This window comes from Eublepharis macularius, chromosome 6 (assembly GCF_028583425.1).
Source record: "Eublepharis macularius isolate TG4126 chromosome 6, MPM_Emac_v1.0, whole genome shotgun sequence".
NCBI classification, from domain to species: domain Eukaryota; kingdom Metazoa; phylum Chordata; class Lepidosauria; order Squamata; family Eublepharidae; genus Eublepharis; species Eublepharis macularius.
In genome coordinates, this window is record NC_072795.1 from 136,432,389 (window position 1) to 136,447,970 (window position 15,582).

The 15,582-nt window shown below is 44.4% G+C and overlaps 1 protein-coding gene across 1 annotated transcript; it reads left to right on the top strand.

Moving 5' to 3' along the window:
* The first annotated feature begins 718 nt into the window (after positions 1-718).
* Positions 719-7,848, top strand: LOC129332613 (phospholipase A2 inhibitor alpha-like protein). The gene is made up of 4 exons (XM_054983835.1): positions 719-834; positions 1,988-2,095; positions 3,260-3,343; positions 7,296-7,848. Exons 2-4 carry the CDS (start codon positions 2,005-2,007, stop codon positions 7,628-7,630), a joined length of 510 nt encoding a protein of 169 aa, XP_054839810.1. The 5' UTR covers positions 719-834; positions 1,988-2,004; the 3' UTR covers positions 7,631-7,848.
* The last annotated feature ends 7,734 nt before the right edge of the window (positions 7,849-15,582 follow it).

Sequence of the window (15,582 nt, forward strand, 5' to 3'; positions counted from 1 at the left end):
TGGTCAGGCTCGCTGAAGATCTCCCTGGCTGGCACCTGGCTGCTAGCAGCGTGGCTGGGGCCCAGGGTAAGGCAAGCTCTCATGGTAGGTGAGGAAGCAGCATCTAAGACACATTCCGTGATTGGTAGCAGGGTAGAACCACAAGGGAAAGTCCAAATATAAGCTTGAACAGGGCTGTGCCACACAAGGGTCCTGAAAGCAATTGTCCAGGAAACTGACACGGTCTGTTGCAGCATCAGATATGAAACTGACATGTGTATTAGAGGCACACATACAAGGCAATCTTTTAGTGTAGAACTCAGACACAGTTCGTGGCTGGCCTCAAGGCAGGAGGGGGGGGCTGCTCGGTAACAATTAGACCCAGATTTGTTAAACACCTTGTTGAAAGCACAGTGTACAGAAGGCACTTTTCTGAATGCCCCCTTTCTGTTTGGCCTGTTGACTTTGGCTTGCTCTCCTAATTGAGAAATTTGGTGTTCAGTTTATCTGTAAACAGGTTAATTTGTACAGTGATAAATCAAGTCTAAATTGCATTACATTGAGAAATCTGCAGGTACATTTTTGTGTCCCTCCACCCTCGTTTGCTTCCTTGTGTTTCTGGGTTTTCCCCGATGAATCAGAATTTCTAAATGTACTGTTCCCATTTATTCTGAAAGATCACATTGTACATATGCAGAGTTGTCATTTACTTCAAGAGGGAAGGATTTGTTTGAGCAACCAATGTGTGCAGCCCTTATATTGTGAAATATACCATTATAAAAAGGCAACTGAGGGCTGAAAGAGATAGACTCAAGGACCCTCACCAAGAAGAACAGCAGCAGTTCAGGTTTCAGAGTAAGTGGCTGAAATGATGGTATTTTTTTCTTTCTTCTTTTTAATCAGAAAACTTTCAATATCTAAGAGGCATCCAAGTTGGAATTTCCTTTCTGCATGGAATTACAGGATGTTATGAATGATGTAGACTGTATTGGAGCAGAAATCTAAACTTCAAACCATACATGCCGTTCTTCCATGTTTGACTTCATTTATTGCTTTGTGAAATGTGGAATGAAGAGTGCCCTCAAGTCATAGCTCACTTATGGCAACCCCTGGCAGGGTTTTCATGGCAACAGGCTAACAGAGGTGGTTTGCCATTGCCTGCCTCTGCAACCCTGGTCTTTGTTGGAGGTCTCCCATCCAATTACTAACCAAAGCTGACCCTGCATAGCTTCTGAGATCTGACAAGATCAGACTCACCCGGGCTACCCAGGTCAGGGCACTTTGTGAAATACCACTTCCTTATTTTCAGTTTCATTGGCTTATAAAGATTTAACCATGGTTTCAGTTTTTTTAACCATGACTCCGAATACCTGAAGTACTGTTAACAACTAGCCCAAACCCAAGATATTAAACTACGGTTTATAGTAAGTTTGCAAATTTTTATTTGGGTATGGCTTATGCACCAAATAAACCCTGCCTACAGTAGTTAATCGCCATGGCTTCTTTACAGTCCCACATGGGAAATATTTTCCCATTTTGGAAAGATTACTGCAGTTGGGCTGTGCATGCACAGTCCCAGCGGGTGCCAACACAGAAGACCACTTGATGAATAACCGTTACAGGTAACTGTAACTTTGTTTTCCTTCTGTCTCTCCAGGATCAATGCAAATGAGATGAAGAAATATATATTTTAAATTATGATTATAATTATTATTTTACCCTTTTTAAAGAGCACAAGTAACTTAAAAAAAGAGAAAAAGCTAACTAATATGTTAATTAAGAGCAGATAAAATATACTAGAAAAGCAAGTGTCATTCTGAAAATTAAGGTAACAGCATGCTAGATACTAGGAAAATTTTTTTAAGTTCCTTTTACTTCAAGCAGAGCATGCTAGCACATCAGTGTTCACAAATGTTCCATATTTTCTAAATGAGACCCATCTTCAAAAAATTAACTCAAAGCATGATAAGCATGGCTAAACTACTGTACCATGTGCTTTTTTTAACAGGTCAGACCATTTGAAAGATGCTTCTGTTTCTAGCATTCAGTGCACTTCTTCTCGGAACATCTCTGGCTAGCCCACAGCAACAGCAGAAACCAGAATGTTGTCATGAAGGTATGTTCCCATTTGAACACAAGGAGAGGCCATAGCTTCAATGGTAATGCAGTTCCAAATCCAGTTCCTGGCACAGACAGTTGAAATAGATCTCAGGTAGCCATACTGGGAAAGATCTCTGCTTGAAATGGGAAAAAGGAGGCAAGATGGTAACACTATTTTTGGATTGGACCATTTTATGCTGGAGGAGGAGGCCCACGAGTCCGTATATTCCAAAGCTGACTACAGGAGAGCAGTTACCCTTCTTAGAATAGATATGTTACCATCAGTGGTCATAGAGGGTAAATATACAAAGCAACCATATGAGGAAAGGGTGTGTGTATGTGAGGCTGGGAAGATAGAAACGAGGGGACATGTCCTTTTTGAGTGTAAACTTTACCAAAATATCAGAGCTGCCTATATAACTCCAATTCACAATCAGTTCCCGGGAAGAAATGATAGATTTTATTTAGATAAGCTTTTAGCCGATAGGGACCAAGAAACCACCTTAAAGGTGGCAAAATTTGCTGCGTAGGCCATATGGCTCCAGAAGTACTTTGTAGAGGGAAATATTTAAATATTTTATTAATTTTAAAGTTTTACATATATAAGAATTTGGATCCTCGAAATTCAATGTTTATTAGATGGATAGATCTGTTAACAACACGACTTACTTCTACTGTATGTTCTAATTAGATTGTATGTCGTTACTTGTCTGGTCTTTGACCATAGTAAACATTGATTGATTGATTGATTGATTGATTGACAGATTGAACATTCCTCAATACAAAAAATATTCACTGTATATAGAATACAAAAAGGCTATAATAAATTGTAGGGTGGCCTGAGACCTAAGAGAGTGTGTACCAAGTAGAGTAGATTATACAGAGCTATGTGCTCCAATGTTATAAAATGCTTTCATATAGTTATATGTGGGCAGACATAAATAAAGCCTATGTGGTTGCAAAATGAAGAATACACTTAGTTCTCAAAGTAATTCATAAATGCTACAAAGTGGATATAATACGTGCGTAAGAGTATGCTATGAGTTCTCTGAATGCAAAGAATTCCTTTGAAAGAATGGATGTATCACTTGTTGCTGCATAAAATTGGTGAATTATACTTTCTCAAGGAGCAACAGGTTTATGTGTAGCCCAGTGAAAGTAATTTTGTTTTCCCTTTCAGAACTGCAAAGCTTGGTCGTAAAACTAAATGCTTTGTCGGAAGAGGTGAAGAAACTTAATTCTGCTTTTTATAATGTCCACCGTGGTAAGTTATCTGGAAGTCTGGTGTTTGTTTCTAGAATCTTAGTTCCAAATTCAGATACAAATTTTCCCCACTTTTTATCCACATTTTTGTTAAGAGGTGGCTGGCTGATTTTAAATTGAGCTTACTATTTTTTTCAAACTATCTGGTTAAAAATACACCAGGTGCAACATATAATTTTAGTTGTACTCTGATGTAGACAAATTGCTTCCAAATTTTGTACCTTCAAAGGAAGCTTTCCACTTTGATTCAGGACTCATTTGGCCATATATTTTGCAAGCATGAAATTTATAACATTATGCATGTGATGAAGAAAGCAGATAGAGATTATTTTTTCTCCTTATAATACTAGAAACCTAGAGGCACCAATGAAGTTGATGGGCAATAGGTAATGGACAGACTAAAGGACATACTTCATCCAACAAATAATTAATTTGTAGAATTCACTACCAGTTGATGTAGCAGAGATGGCTTTAAAAAGCGAGTAGACAGATTCTTGGAGGATTGGTCTATCAACCCGTGTTAAGAAGCTTTGGTTTCTATGCTACATTGACTGGCCCTCCATGGCACCTGGTTGGCCAATATGTGAAACATGATGTTGGACTTTTCCAACACACGTTTTTAGGATCACATGCATTTCACAGAGTGCACCAGTTAGGCCTGTCCATCTACACTGTTGTCCTGTGTGAACTATCCCCTAAGATTTTATCATTGAGGAACCCATTTTAAGTTTCCAAGGAACTACCAGTAAAAACCATTGTTTCATGACTGGTTCTCTGGCCAGAGCACCTAAGCACCTGATTGGGGAAGCACAATGAGGAGGGGCTTGCCAGTGTACTGCAGGAGTTTGAGTCCAGCCTCAGTGAAATGGCAGCTGAGTGGAATCTCTTCCTGGACTTGTACCAGTTTGGACCTGGTTGGAGGCGATGTAGACCCAGAAGTGGATAGGTAGACCTTGTTTGGAGTGACACAACACTGTGAATGGGCCTTGCATCAATGTTCTATATTGTTACTTCAATACATTGCTAGCGTTGCCCTGTTGACCTCCTACAGGTCTGTGGGGTGATGTAAAACTTACTACCCTGATCCGGGTACTTCATTCTCCCTCAGTAAAGGAGTCAGTTCTTTGGTGGTATATCCTGTTGTACTGTGGAAGTAGCACAACAATAGATATGTCTGTGTTTAAAATACAAGATGTCAATTAACAATGACAAAAAACCCTCTATCAACAAGATCCAAACAAAAACTTAGATTGTGTAAAGAAAACAAACACTTCTACGCCCAGCCTGACTTGGAACGTAGCCCACCGAATGATTGTTTGGATCGTTGTGGCAAGCTGGAGGAAACAGAAGGCCATCTGTCTCTGCTGATTCACACTTTTGCAATTGCTGCAAATTTGCCACTAAGCAAGTGCTGAGATTGCAGTGAGGCACAACGTTTCTAACCTCCTCCAATCCCACTATGGTGGTGGTAAAGTAATTTCCATACTGTGGTTTCATTGGGGTCACTTAGAAGTCAAGGAATGAGAACGAGCTCTCCTTCGCCAACTTGGTCGCTCCCATCCTCTTCCTCATATGGTGATCCAATCAGTATCAACTAGTTCTGAGGCATTTCCAATGATCACCCTCAAACACTCTGAATGGATTCTCGTAAAAGTACACCCTGTTGGGCCTCTTGTAGAAAAAGGAAAGCTTGTGTTTTGTTAATGATAATGAGCTTTTCTTTTAATGGAGGACTTGGTCAGATCCTGTAGTAATTTCCACTGCTTTCCATCAATGGAATGGGATGCCTCACCTGCCCTATTATGCTGGAGGCTAAGATGCTGCCTAAAATGTTGCTCCAGCAATCTTTCCTATCTTACATCCCACCAATCGCTCTGTCAATCATTCTGGGTCCAATTAGAAATAAAAGCCCACTTTTCTCGAGCAGGACATTTATATGTTTACAGGCATTCTGTTCTCACTACTAGCATACTAAAATCTCACAGATGGATAATCTGTGGCAAGTAGAATCGGCAAGAGACCCTTGCAGGTGGACAGGAATCAAAGGAAAGCAAATTCTTAGTAACTGTTATGAAAAACCTACATCTGTCCTATGGGACAGGAGACGATAAGGAGCAGCATGAGTGGAGAATTGGGGATCTGCAATAGAAGCAGGAACTGGCAAAAATCATGCACTCTTTTGGGAGTGGAAATTACTGCTTTGTTTTAATCTTACCTTTTTTGTGGTATTTTAAAATTTTGTTACATATATGAGTCACCTTGGGCAACTTTTTGTGTGACAGGTCCAGTCCTATAGAACGGCTTCCCATGATGGGAGCAGATGGGAGCACTTTCTACATTCAGAAAGGCATGCACAACAGTCTTATTTTATTTTATGTCATTTATAATCCACCTTGCTCACTGAGACTCAAGGCGGATTTCACAGTGTGAGATTAGTACAATCAATATCAAGGACATTTCCATAAACAATGCCATTGGGTAAATAGATACAATTTTACAAAGACATAACATTAGCAAGGATCCAGTACAGAGTTGAAGAAATGCTGACACAGAACATAAGCAATTCTAGGGCTGACATTAGACAACATGAAGCACAGCTAGCTCATAGGAGCACATACTTAAGACAACAGGTAGAAACAGAACATAAGCAATTCTAGGGCTGACATTTGGCCACATGAAGCACAAGTAGCCCCTAGGAGCACATATTTAAGACAACAAGAAGTACATAAGGCAACAGTGGTGAGGTCTATGTTCAGAAGAAATTTGGCAGAGGGTAAATAATTATGGCAGATCTGGCTGTGTTTTTACCTTGTGTGTTGTTTTCATCTTGTTACAATATTGTTTGTAAGTTTTGTTCCTTTGTTAGCCATCTTAAGTCTAAGGAGACAAGGCTGGAATATCAATAATATATACAAGTAATAAATAATAAGTTGAATCCCTTGGATCTGCTTGCAGTGACACTTTTCTCTGGTGCAACGAGCTTTGCATCAACACAAGAAGCTCTTTCAGAATCTTTTGCATCACAGAAAGGCTCCTTGCATTGAAGGAAAGCACCACGGCTAGCAGAAAAGATCCCTTCTTCTAACGGAATAAAACATTGCCTATAGAGCTAACAGTTGTTTAATAATTTGGCCGTCCATGATCTTGCAAGTTTTTACAAGATCTTGGGCAGTTTTCTCCTTGTTTAGGGGGCTTTTAAGCTCTGCTCACCTTTTCTTTTACTTTTTGGATTTGTATATAAACCTATGAGTTGTCCCAGGCTTATAGAAAAATCCCCTGGCACTGTTGTATGGACTTCCCAATCTCCCCTCTAGGAAGAAAATTAAATACATTCATATTTTCTATATTAAAATTACATCATTGTCAAATCTCATCTTTAAGCTATAAATGTCAGATCAAGTAGTATTTATAAATTTGTGTTAAAACACCCACTGTCTATCTCTGGCCATTTCCACATAGCTGGTCTTTCTGGGCCATTGTGTGTTTTGCTGAGTTGCTCTGAAAATGCAGCTTCCGCACATATTCCCCCAAAGTGCTTACCTTGTGGTTTGCAAAGAAAGGTCAAGCACTTTCATCATTGTTGCCCACCTCCTTTTCATTATTTTTTTTTGCTCTGCACATGCTGAGAGCTTCAGGTGAGGAGGTGGGCTGTGAACAGACGCTTCCTCAGAGCATTTTAACCATTCATATGCTCAAGAAAGTAGAAGAAGCACTCCAACAGCCCGCAGTAAAAGAAAAGACCAGGGAAAGTGTGGTCCCAGAAAAGGCGCCAAAAAAACAGAAACCAAGCAGCCTGCAAGCATTTTGCAAACGGAAATGTCTGGAATCATGTGGAAAAGCCGCCAGCATCCCATGAGAGGGCTGTCTGTATAAGGATGTGTCCATATATTTTTAAAGCTGTGCTATATTTTGTAAGATCCCAAAACAGTAACACATGTATTCTGTGTTTCTAGCCCGCTCCTTTGGAAGTGGCAGTGAAAAATTATTTGTGACCAACGGACATGAAGACAACTTTGATGCTGCAAACCATACCTGCATCCAAACAAGAGGCTATGTACCTTCTCCTAAGAATGAGGCTGAGAACAATGCCCTGGTGAAAGTCGTGCAGAGGCACAACAAATCGGCTTACCTTGGCCATATTCCTTCTGGATACTCAAACTGGGCACCCGGAGAGCCAAGCAGTGCTAAAGGAGCTAAGACCTGTGTGAAGATTGACAATGATGGCAAATGGAGGGCCACATCCTGTGAAGAACAGCTCTTGATAACTTGTGAATTTACTGTTGTTTAACTGATCTATGCTGAGCCTCACAGTAGCATGGTGTAGCAGAGAGATTGTTGGTCTTGGACCAGGAATGCCTCGTTTTAATCCCCATTTTGTACCAAGGCTCACTGGAGGATTCTCATCCTAACCTATCCCAGAGGGTTGTTGCGAGAATAAAATGAGACAGGATTCTTGGGGGAAAGGTTAGAAAAATATGTGATAAATAAACTCATCATTTGAGCTTCTTTGGTACTTTAAATTCATTTCTATTATGTAAGTAGCTTGTGTACAGGACTCCTTTTGAAATGCCCAAGTTTTTCAGTTACAGTAATAATCCTTAAAGAGGAGCCAGTTTAATGCATGGATCAAATACATGGATATAATGCTATAATATTTCCCCATTTTAAAATTAATTAAATTACTTATGTACATGTAATGCAAGCATACAATAAGGGGATGGGCAGGGTACAAATAAAATTAATTTCAGGTTGGTAATCACGTTGGTCTTGAGTAGAAGAGCAAGATTCAAGTCCAGTAGCAACAAGATTTCCAGGGTATAAGCTTTCAAGATTCAACCTTCCCTTCATCAGATTCAAGGGGTACTTGAACCTGTACCCTCCCCTCTCCATTGGAGGAGAAGGCAGGGGGCACAGCTCCTTTTGCCTACCAATCTGCTCCATCCACCATGAACTTGTCCATTTTGCTAAATTAATGGCTACCTCGACATCAGGTGGCATTAAACCCAAGAAGTAAATCATTTGTTGTGTGACAAACTTTATTTTGTCCTGAATAAAACTCTTATTAACCCCCACCCCCCATTTTTCTCTAAACCAGAAAGCCCCACATACCTTAGTATTTCATGAAGGGAAGTTGCTCATGTATTCACAGCTTATCTAGATCCATGCTTTCATAACCATGCCCAAACTGAAGTAATTGACAAAAAAAGCACCATTTGCAATATAATTTCAACCATGCCTCAAAAACAATCCTGACATCATAATCAAGAAAACTGATAAAGGAACACGGTTGTCATCACAGGGAAACTGGACTATGTACAGGAGGCTAAGAGACAACTCTCCAATACCACATTTTACAAATAACTATCCTCAGACCCCATAAAGGAATACCTGAAAAATCTAAAGATTTTGAAGATGCTACCACCTCATAGACAAAAACAAATTGAGAGGGTGAAACCCTGAGAACCTCAGCTAGGGACTTTCTATCTGCTACCCATGACATAAAGGTAAATGTAGTCCCCTGTGCAAGCACTGAGTCATTACTGACCCATGGAGAGAAGTTGCGTCACGACGTTTTCTTGGCAGACTTTTGTTACAGGGCGGTTTGCCATTGCCTTTCCCAGTCAGCTACACTTTGCCCCCAGGAAACTGGGTACTCATTTTACCGACCTTGGAAGGATGGAAGGCTGAGACAACCTTGAGCCGGCTACCTGAACCCAGCTTCTGCCAGGATCAAACTCAGGTCATGAGCATACAAACCTATTATCTCAGGCATTAGCATTATCACTGTTGGAGTGTCTAGCTATATGGGCTCTATCCTCAGGCCTTATACCATCAGCATGCCTAATTACTTATGGGACACAACTAACTTCATGAGGAAACTGTAGTCCACTGACAGCCTCCCAGAAAATACCATCTTAGCAGCGAGTGGATGGATAAGCGTCACCTGATAGCAAAACAACACTGACTGCCAAATATACCTACCTACTTACAGCAATCACCCAGAATATATAAAGCAATCCATAGATTCCATTCAAGCAGTAATCATAATTGCATTTGCTCCCATCCCTCAGACAGGAACTCTCATGTTGAGGATTTACAAAAAGCACTGTTGAGATTACAATACCCATCCAGTAAATTAAAGGATCAAGTCAACGAAGCCAGTCCGGTACCCAGAGCCAGCCTGCTATAAGACAGGGGGTAACAACAGACCCCCCACTAGTTGTCACCTACAGCTCTCAGTTTAAACCACACCATCACATTATCTACAACCTACAGCCTCTCCCAGATGTTTCCTTTTTGCTGGTCTTGGCAATAGGCCTTTCCCTGCCTACAGGCAACTTCTTCCCAACTCAAAAAAAGCTTCTCATGAAAAACAGTAAGCCACCCAACAGAGACACAAATCCAGGAACTAAACCCCTCAGCAGACTCAGATATCAACTTTTAATCTCACTGGACATAATTCTTTCAGATCTGAAAGTTACCATTGTACCCCCCCCCCACCAAAAAACCCCAAACAAATATGAAAATGCCAAATTAGAACTCACCAAGAAATTAAACTCTACCTGTAATACTAGTTTAAACAGAGACTTGGATTTCCTTACTACTAGAGATGGGCATGAACCTGAATACGAACCAAAAAAACCCATGAATCAGACCAGTTTGTGGTTCGCGAACTTGTGGTCCGTGGAAGCTTGTTTCCACGAACATCCACGAACTGGTCTACTGGTGCGTTTGATTTGTATTAAAAGGCTGTTTAAATGGCCATTTCCCTGGGGAAAAGGCCATTGAAACTTTTCCTGCAGCTTGCAAGCAGCAGGTCCCTTTAAACTATCAGCTGGCAGGCGGCAGGGGGGATCCCCCCTCGCAGCTTGCCAGCTGATAGTTTAAAGGGACCTTCCGCTTGCAAGTTGCAGGGCTTTTTAAATGGCCCCATCCCAGCCCCAGCCCCAGCCCTAGCCCCACACTTACCTTGAATCTGCTGCCCAGCCACCCTGCGGGCCTGCGGCCTCCTCCCTCTCCTCCCGCGAGGGGCAGGAAGGCCGGTTTTGGCCTCTTCCGCCTCTGCACAGGCCCACAGAGCAGCAGAGGAGGCAAAAAATGGCATTCTTGCCCCTCAAATGGCCACCCCACAAACCCAACAAAGAGCAGGGTTGCAGGCAATGGCAAACCACCTCTGTTAGTCTCTTGCCATGAAAACCCTGCCAGGAGTCACCATAAATCAGCTATGACACTTTCCACTTCCTACATAATCATACTATTATCTTTTACTGATGTCAGTTAATTTCCTTAAATTTCAGAATCAGTTGAATTTATCCTACTTTATTACTTGGTTTATTTGTACCTCAGGAGAGGCTTGCCTCAGATCTCTTCCATTCTGTGTAAGGACTAATTCCGTTCAGGTTCCTTACGCAGAGAATTGTACTTGAAAGATTTATTCCCTATAAGAATTCCCAAGATGACTTTCTCTTCATATACCTGAAGAAGTGAATTCTGAAAAGCTCATATTGAACTCAATATTGTTAGACTTAACAACAACAGCAACAAAGTTTATTAGCCAGAGACTGTGGTGACATCGGAGGCGCAGATCAGTGGATGAGGCAGTTCTTTGAGCAGCAGAAGATGGTGGGCCAGTGCTGGGTCGATCGTGGTATCTGGCAGTGGAAGGCGGCTGAGGGCATCTGCATGGCCTAATGCCTTGCCTGGGTGATGCTGTGGGTCATAGGAGTAGCCAGACAGGAACACAGCCCAGTGCAGCATCTGTGGTGACAGGATCTGCGGCATCTGCCGGTCCGGCACGAAGAGGCCCAGCAGCGGCTTGTGATCTGTGATGATGACGAAGTTCTGGTTGTACAGGTAGTCGGGGAACTTCTTGACTAGGGGTGTGGAATTTGGGATTATGATTCGGGTTAAATACCCGAATCAGGCCCGATTCAGCTTGTTTCAGCATTGCCAAAACTTTTTCAGCATGCCGAAAAAGTTTCAGTAATACCAAATCGGAGATTGCTGAATTGATTTGGGATGTTTTGGGTTGATTCGGCAATCAAAGAATCGCCATTTTGCTAGCAATTTGCATTTGCAAGCGACTAGCAAAATTCTGCAGGAAGCTACAGCTTCCTGTTGGTGCTTTCAAGAGGGGAGGGGGGGAGAAGGAGTGAGTGACTCACTACCTTGTCCTCACCTCTCCCCTCTTGCTAGAAAAGGTGGGAATCTTTGCTTGCTTTGCAAGCTGCTTGCATTGCAAGGCAATGCATTGCAAGGCAATGCAATGCATTGCAAGGCTATGCAAAGCAAGCAAGAGATTCCTGCCACAATTTCAGGTAGGGGAGGGGATGAGTGGGGTAAGAGTACAGAGGAGGAGGGAGGGGGATCAGGCAGGGGAGGGGTGAGTTAGGAGTGTCCAATCCCACTGCTGCATCCTCCTTCCAGCCAATGGATTCTCTGGAAGAAGATGCAGCAGGGGATTTAAAATAGAGGCTGGACTTTGGGCCAGCTTCTGTTGCTTGCTGCTGGAGAGAGACTGGGAGAGAGACACTGCTTCTTCTCACTGTCTCTGCCTTGGCCTGACCTTCCTGGACTGGACTGGACTGAGTGGACTTCTGCCTGTGGACTTCTCCTGTGGATCAACTCACTCAGGGCTGGACATCAGGAGAGGACTGGTAGGAGAGATTTTTTATTTAGGGGAGAGATGGGAGGAAGGGAAGGGACAGAGTTTGTTTAAATTGATGCTGGGCCACTCTGCTTGCCTCTGGTTAAAAATGCTTCACTGTGACACTGGCTTTGCCTGCAAAGTGGGCCTGGGTCTTCTTGAGGCCTGGATTATTGTTCTCTGTTTTATCTTTTGGTGCCAGGGAAGCAAGGGGGGAGCATTTTTACTGGAAGATTGGCCACACTGCTTGCATGTTTGCTCTGTTTTACTCTGTGGCCTGATCCTGGGGTAGTGGCCAGTGTGAGAATGTTGGGGAGGGTGTCTTTGGGTCTGTGTGGGGCGGATTTAAAAGGGGGACTGTGCCTGTGGCCATAGATGCCACATTCCGTGGGTTCCTGCTGTGGGAGTCTGGATTTTCCCATAACAGGAATCAATAGAGAGAGAGTGGCTGGCCACAGGGGAGATTATGTTTTGGGGAGGTGGTGTGCAGTCTTTGGCAATTTGGGTGCAGGTGGCCTGTGGCTGTGGCCATTGGCAGCCCCAATTCCATGTGTTTCTGCTATGTGGAAGTCTTCCCCACAGTAGAAAGACATAAAGTGGTGTGGCAGGAGAACCACCTTGGGGGGGGGGGTGGAGAAGGTCCCCTGAAGGTTGGGGGCATTTTGCATGCAAAATGCCACCCCTAGCCAGACAAGCCTCTTTTCCCCCCATAGCGAATATGGGAGTGGAGGTGGATGGGGCACTTTCTTTGGGAGGCCATAAAATGCCCCCCCAAAGTGCTATCTCCCTGAGCCTTGGTGGAGGGTGGGAGGACAGGTGGGAGATGGGCCCCCAAGCCACCTAGAAAGATGACTTTTTTCCCCATAGAGAATAATGGAGAGTGTAGGAGGATGGGGGCACCTTCTTTGGGGGGGCATAACATGGCCCCCCCAAAGTCCAATCTTTCTGAAACTTGGGGGGTAGTTAGGGAAGAGTTAGGAGAAGGTCCCCTCCAAGCTTGGTTTGATTTGGAGAGAAAATGGCCCCCCAGGCTCTCTGAAAACCGGGAGGTTTCCCCATTGAAAACAATGGCCAAATCTCCCTGAATCAAGCCAAATCAAAGCCGAATCGCATATGCTGAATCCGCTTGCCGATTTAACATTCCCTTAATGTTGAATCGGTTTCCTGATTCGGGTAAACCTGAATCAGCTTTACCGAATCAGGCTGGCCCTGCACACCCCTATTCTTGACTCCAGCTATGATGGCTAGCACCTCTTTGTCAATCTGTGTGTAGTTGCGCTCTGCCAACAACAGTGTCCTGGAGAAGTAGGCTATAGGGCCTCACGCCCGCAGGGCATCTTGTGGCTGAGGATGGCCCCATTGCCATATGGCGAGGCATCACAAGCGAGGATGAGGTGCTTTTCTCGTCAAAGTGCATTAGGACACTCTCTGATGACAAGAGGTCCTTCACAGCGGCAAATGCTGTGACTTCTTTTTGGCCCCAGGCCCAGGGTGTAGAAGACTCCAGGAGGTGATGCAGAGGCTCTGTGACAGACACCTTGTGTGGCAAGAAGGTGTGGTAGAAGTTCAGGAGCCCCAGGAAGGACTGCAGTTCCTTCTTAGACCCAGGAACTGGCACGCTGCAGATGGCGCACACCTTGGCTGGGGTTGGTTGAATGTCGGCAGCATCTATAAGGAATCCCATGAACTTGACTTGTGGAACTTCCAACTGACACTTCTCCCTCTTAACTTTCAGGCCTGTGTCCTGTAGCTTGCTGAAGACAGTCCATAGTCGCCCAGCCAGTTCAGTCTTTGAGCTTCCAGCAATCAAGACATCATCAAAATATGGAATGACGCCCGGAATTCCATGAAGAAGACCGTCCATGATGCTCTGGAAGATCCCGGGAGTGACTTTGACACCGAACTGCAGGCGCTTGACTTTGAATGCACCCTTATGAGTCATGATCATCTGTGCCTCTGCTGTGGCATCGTTGACTGGCAGTTGCTGGTAGGCCTGTGCAAGGTCGAGTTTAGCAAAGACCTTTTCACTATTCAGTGATGCCAGAAGGTGGCTCACAACTGGCACCGGATAAGCGTGCTGCTGCAGTGCCTTGTTTACTGTGCATTCGTAGTCTGCACAGATTCTAACTGCTCCATTGGGCTTGAGTGGCATGACAATCAGCATCTCCCATTTTGCATGTGGAACTGGCTCCAGGACTCCCTGCTCGATCAGCTGGTCCAGTTCCTCATCTATCTTTGGCTTGAGAGCAAAAGGAACTCAGGCAAATGGGAGCCACTGCTGGGTTGAGGACAAAGGATACTAGCAGGCTGGTGTACTTCCCCAAAGAACCGTTGAACACTGCGGGGAACTCCCTACAGACAGCTGTGATGTCAACATGGCTGATCTATTTACGCCCGTCACTAAAATACCCAATGGTTGGAACCATTCTAGGCCAAGTAGGCTTGGTTGGTTGCCCTGGACAACCAGCAATTGAAGCGGGCCCTTAAAGTCCTTGCAGGCTACCTGGAACATTCCGATGCCCACGACTGGCACTCGGTGGCCCTGGAAGTCTTTGAGGAGCAAATCAACTGATTCGAGGCACCAGCTGGACGACTTGGGAGAGATGCGCTGGAATGTGCTGGAGGAGATGATGGACCTGAAGTCGACTTTCATCTCACAGGGCACGTCTTGTATCCTCATCATCACCTTGATCTTGGCACATGTCAGTGTTTGTAGTGTTAAGACAGAAACACTGTTGGTTCCAGCTGGCACGTACATCTTTCAGGATGCTGGTGGTGACATGCGACTTGCCCGTGGCAATGCGTCATGGAGCTGAGCAAAGTGGCAGGCACAGGAGATGTGTCCAGTTTTCCTGTATTTCCTACATTTTTCATTATGGAACCTACATGACCTTTTCTGATGGGACCCCCCACAGCTGGTGCAAGGAACCCCCTGGAATGACTGCAGCCCCTCTTGCTTCCGGCTGGCAACCTTCGTGTGCAAGACCTCCTTGTTGGCCTCATCCATAGAGGAGAAGTCCTCCATGTGCCCCTGGTGGACTGCTTTGGTCTTGCAGGAAGGAGGTGGGCTGCGCGCCTGTTGGACCTCCACAGAAGCTCTGCGGCTTCTGTGGCAATGGCCTCCAGGTTCCTCTTTGCGAAAAACTGCCTCTGGAGCTTCTCATCCTGGAGGCCACACACCAAGCAATCGCAGAGGGCCTCCTCGCAGTCGGAAAATTCACACAAGTGTGCAGCCTTTCTCAGTGCTGTGACAAAGGTGGCGATTCTCTCACCTGAGGCCTGGTCTCACTTATAGAAAGCGTGGCGGCATGCAATTCTGGAAGGCTGTGGTGAGAAGTGCTCTCGTAACTTGGCAATCATTGTGAATGACACTGCCTCTAGTTCTTCCGGTGCCATGAGAGCATGGGCAATCTCAAAGGTGGATCGCCCACAGATGCTGAGGTATGTGGCCTCGGCATGCTCAGCATTGGTGATGTCATTTGCCATAAGGTAAAACTGGAATCGGGACACATGAGTCCCAGTCCTCGGCAGCAGCGTCAAACGGTTTCTAAATGGCCCTTGGCAGCCATACTGATGGCTACCTTGAGTGCACG

Coding starts and splice junctions, on each gene's coding strand:
- LOC129332613 (XM_054983835.1), top strand. CDS start 2,005: ATGCTTCTGTTTCTAGCATTCAGTGCACTTCTTCTCGGAACATCTCTG. Junction 2,096..3,259: donor ACCAGAATGTTGTCATGAAG/GTATGTTCCCAT, acceptor TTTCCCTTTCAG/AACTGCAAAGCTTGGTCGTA. Junction 3,344..7,295: donor TTTTTATAATGTCCACCGTG/GTAAGTTATCTG, acceptor CTGTGTTTCTAG/CCCGCTCCTTTGGAAGTGGC.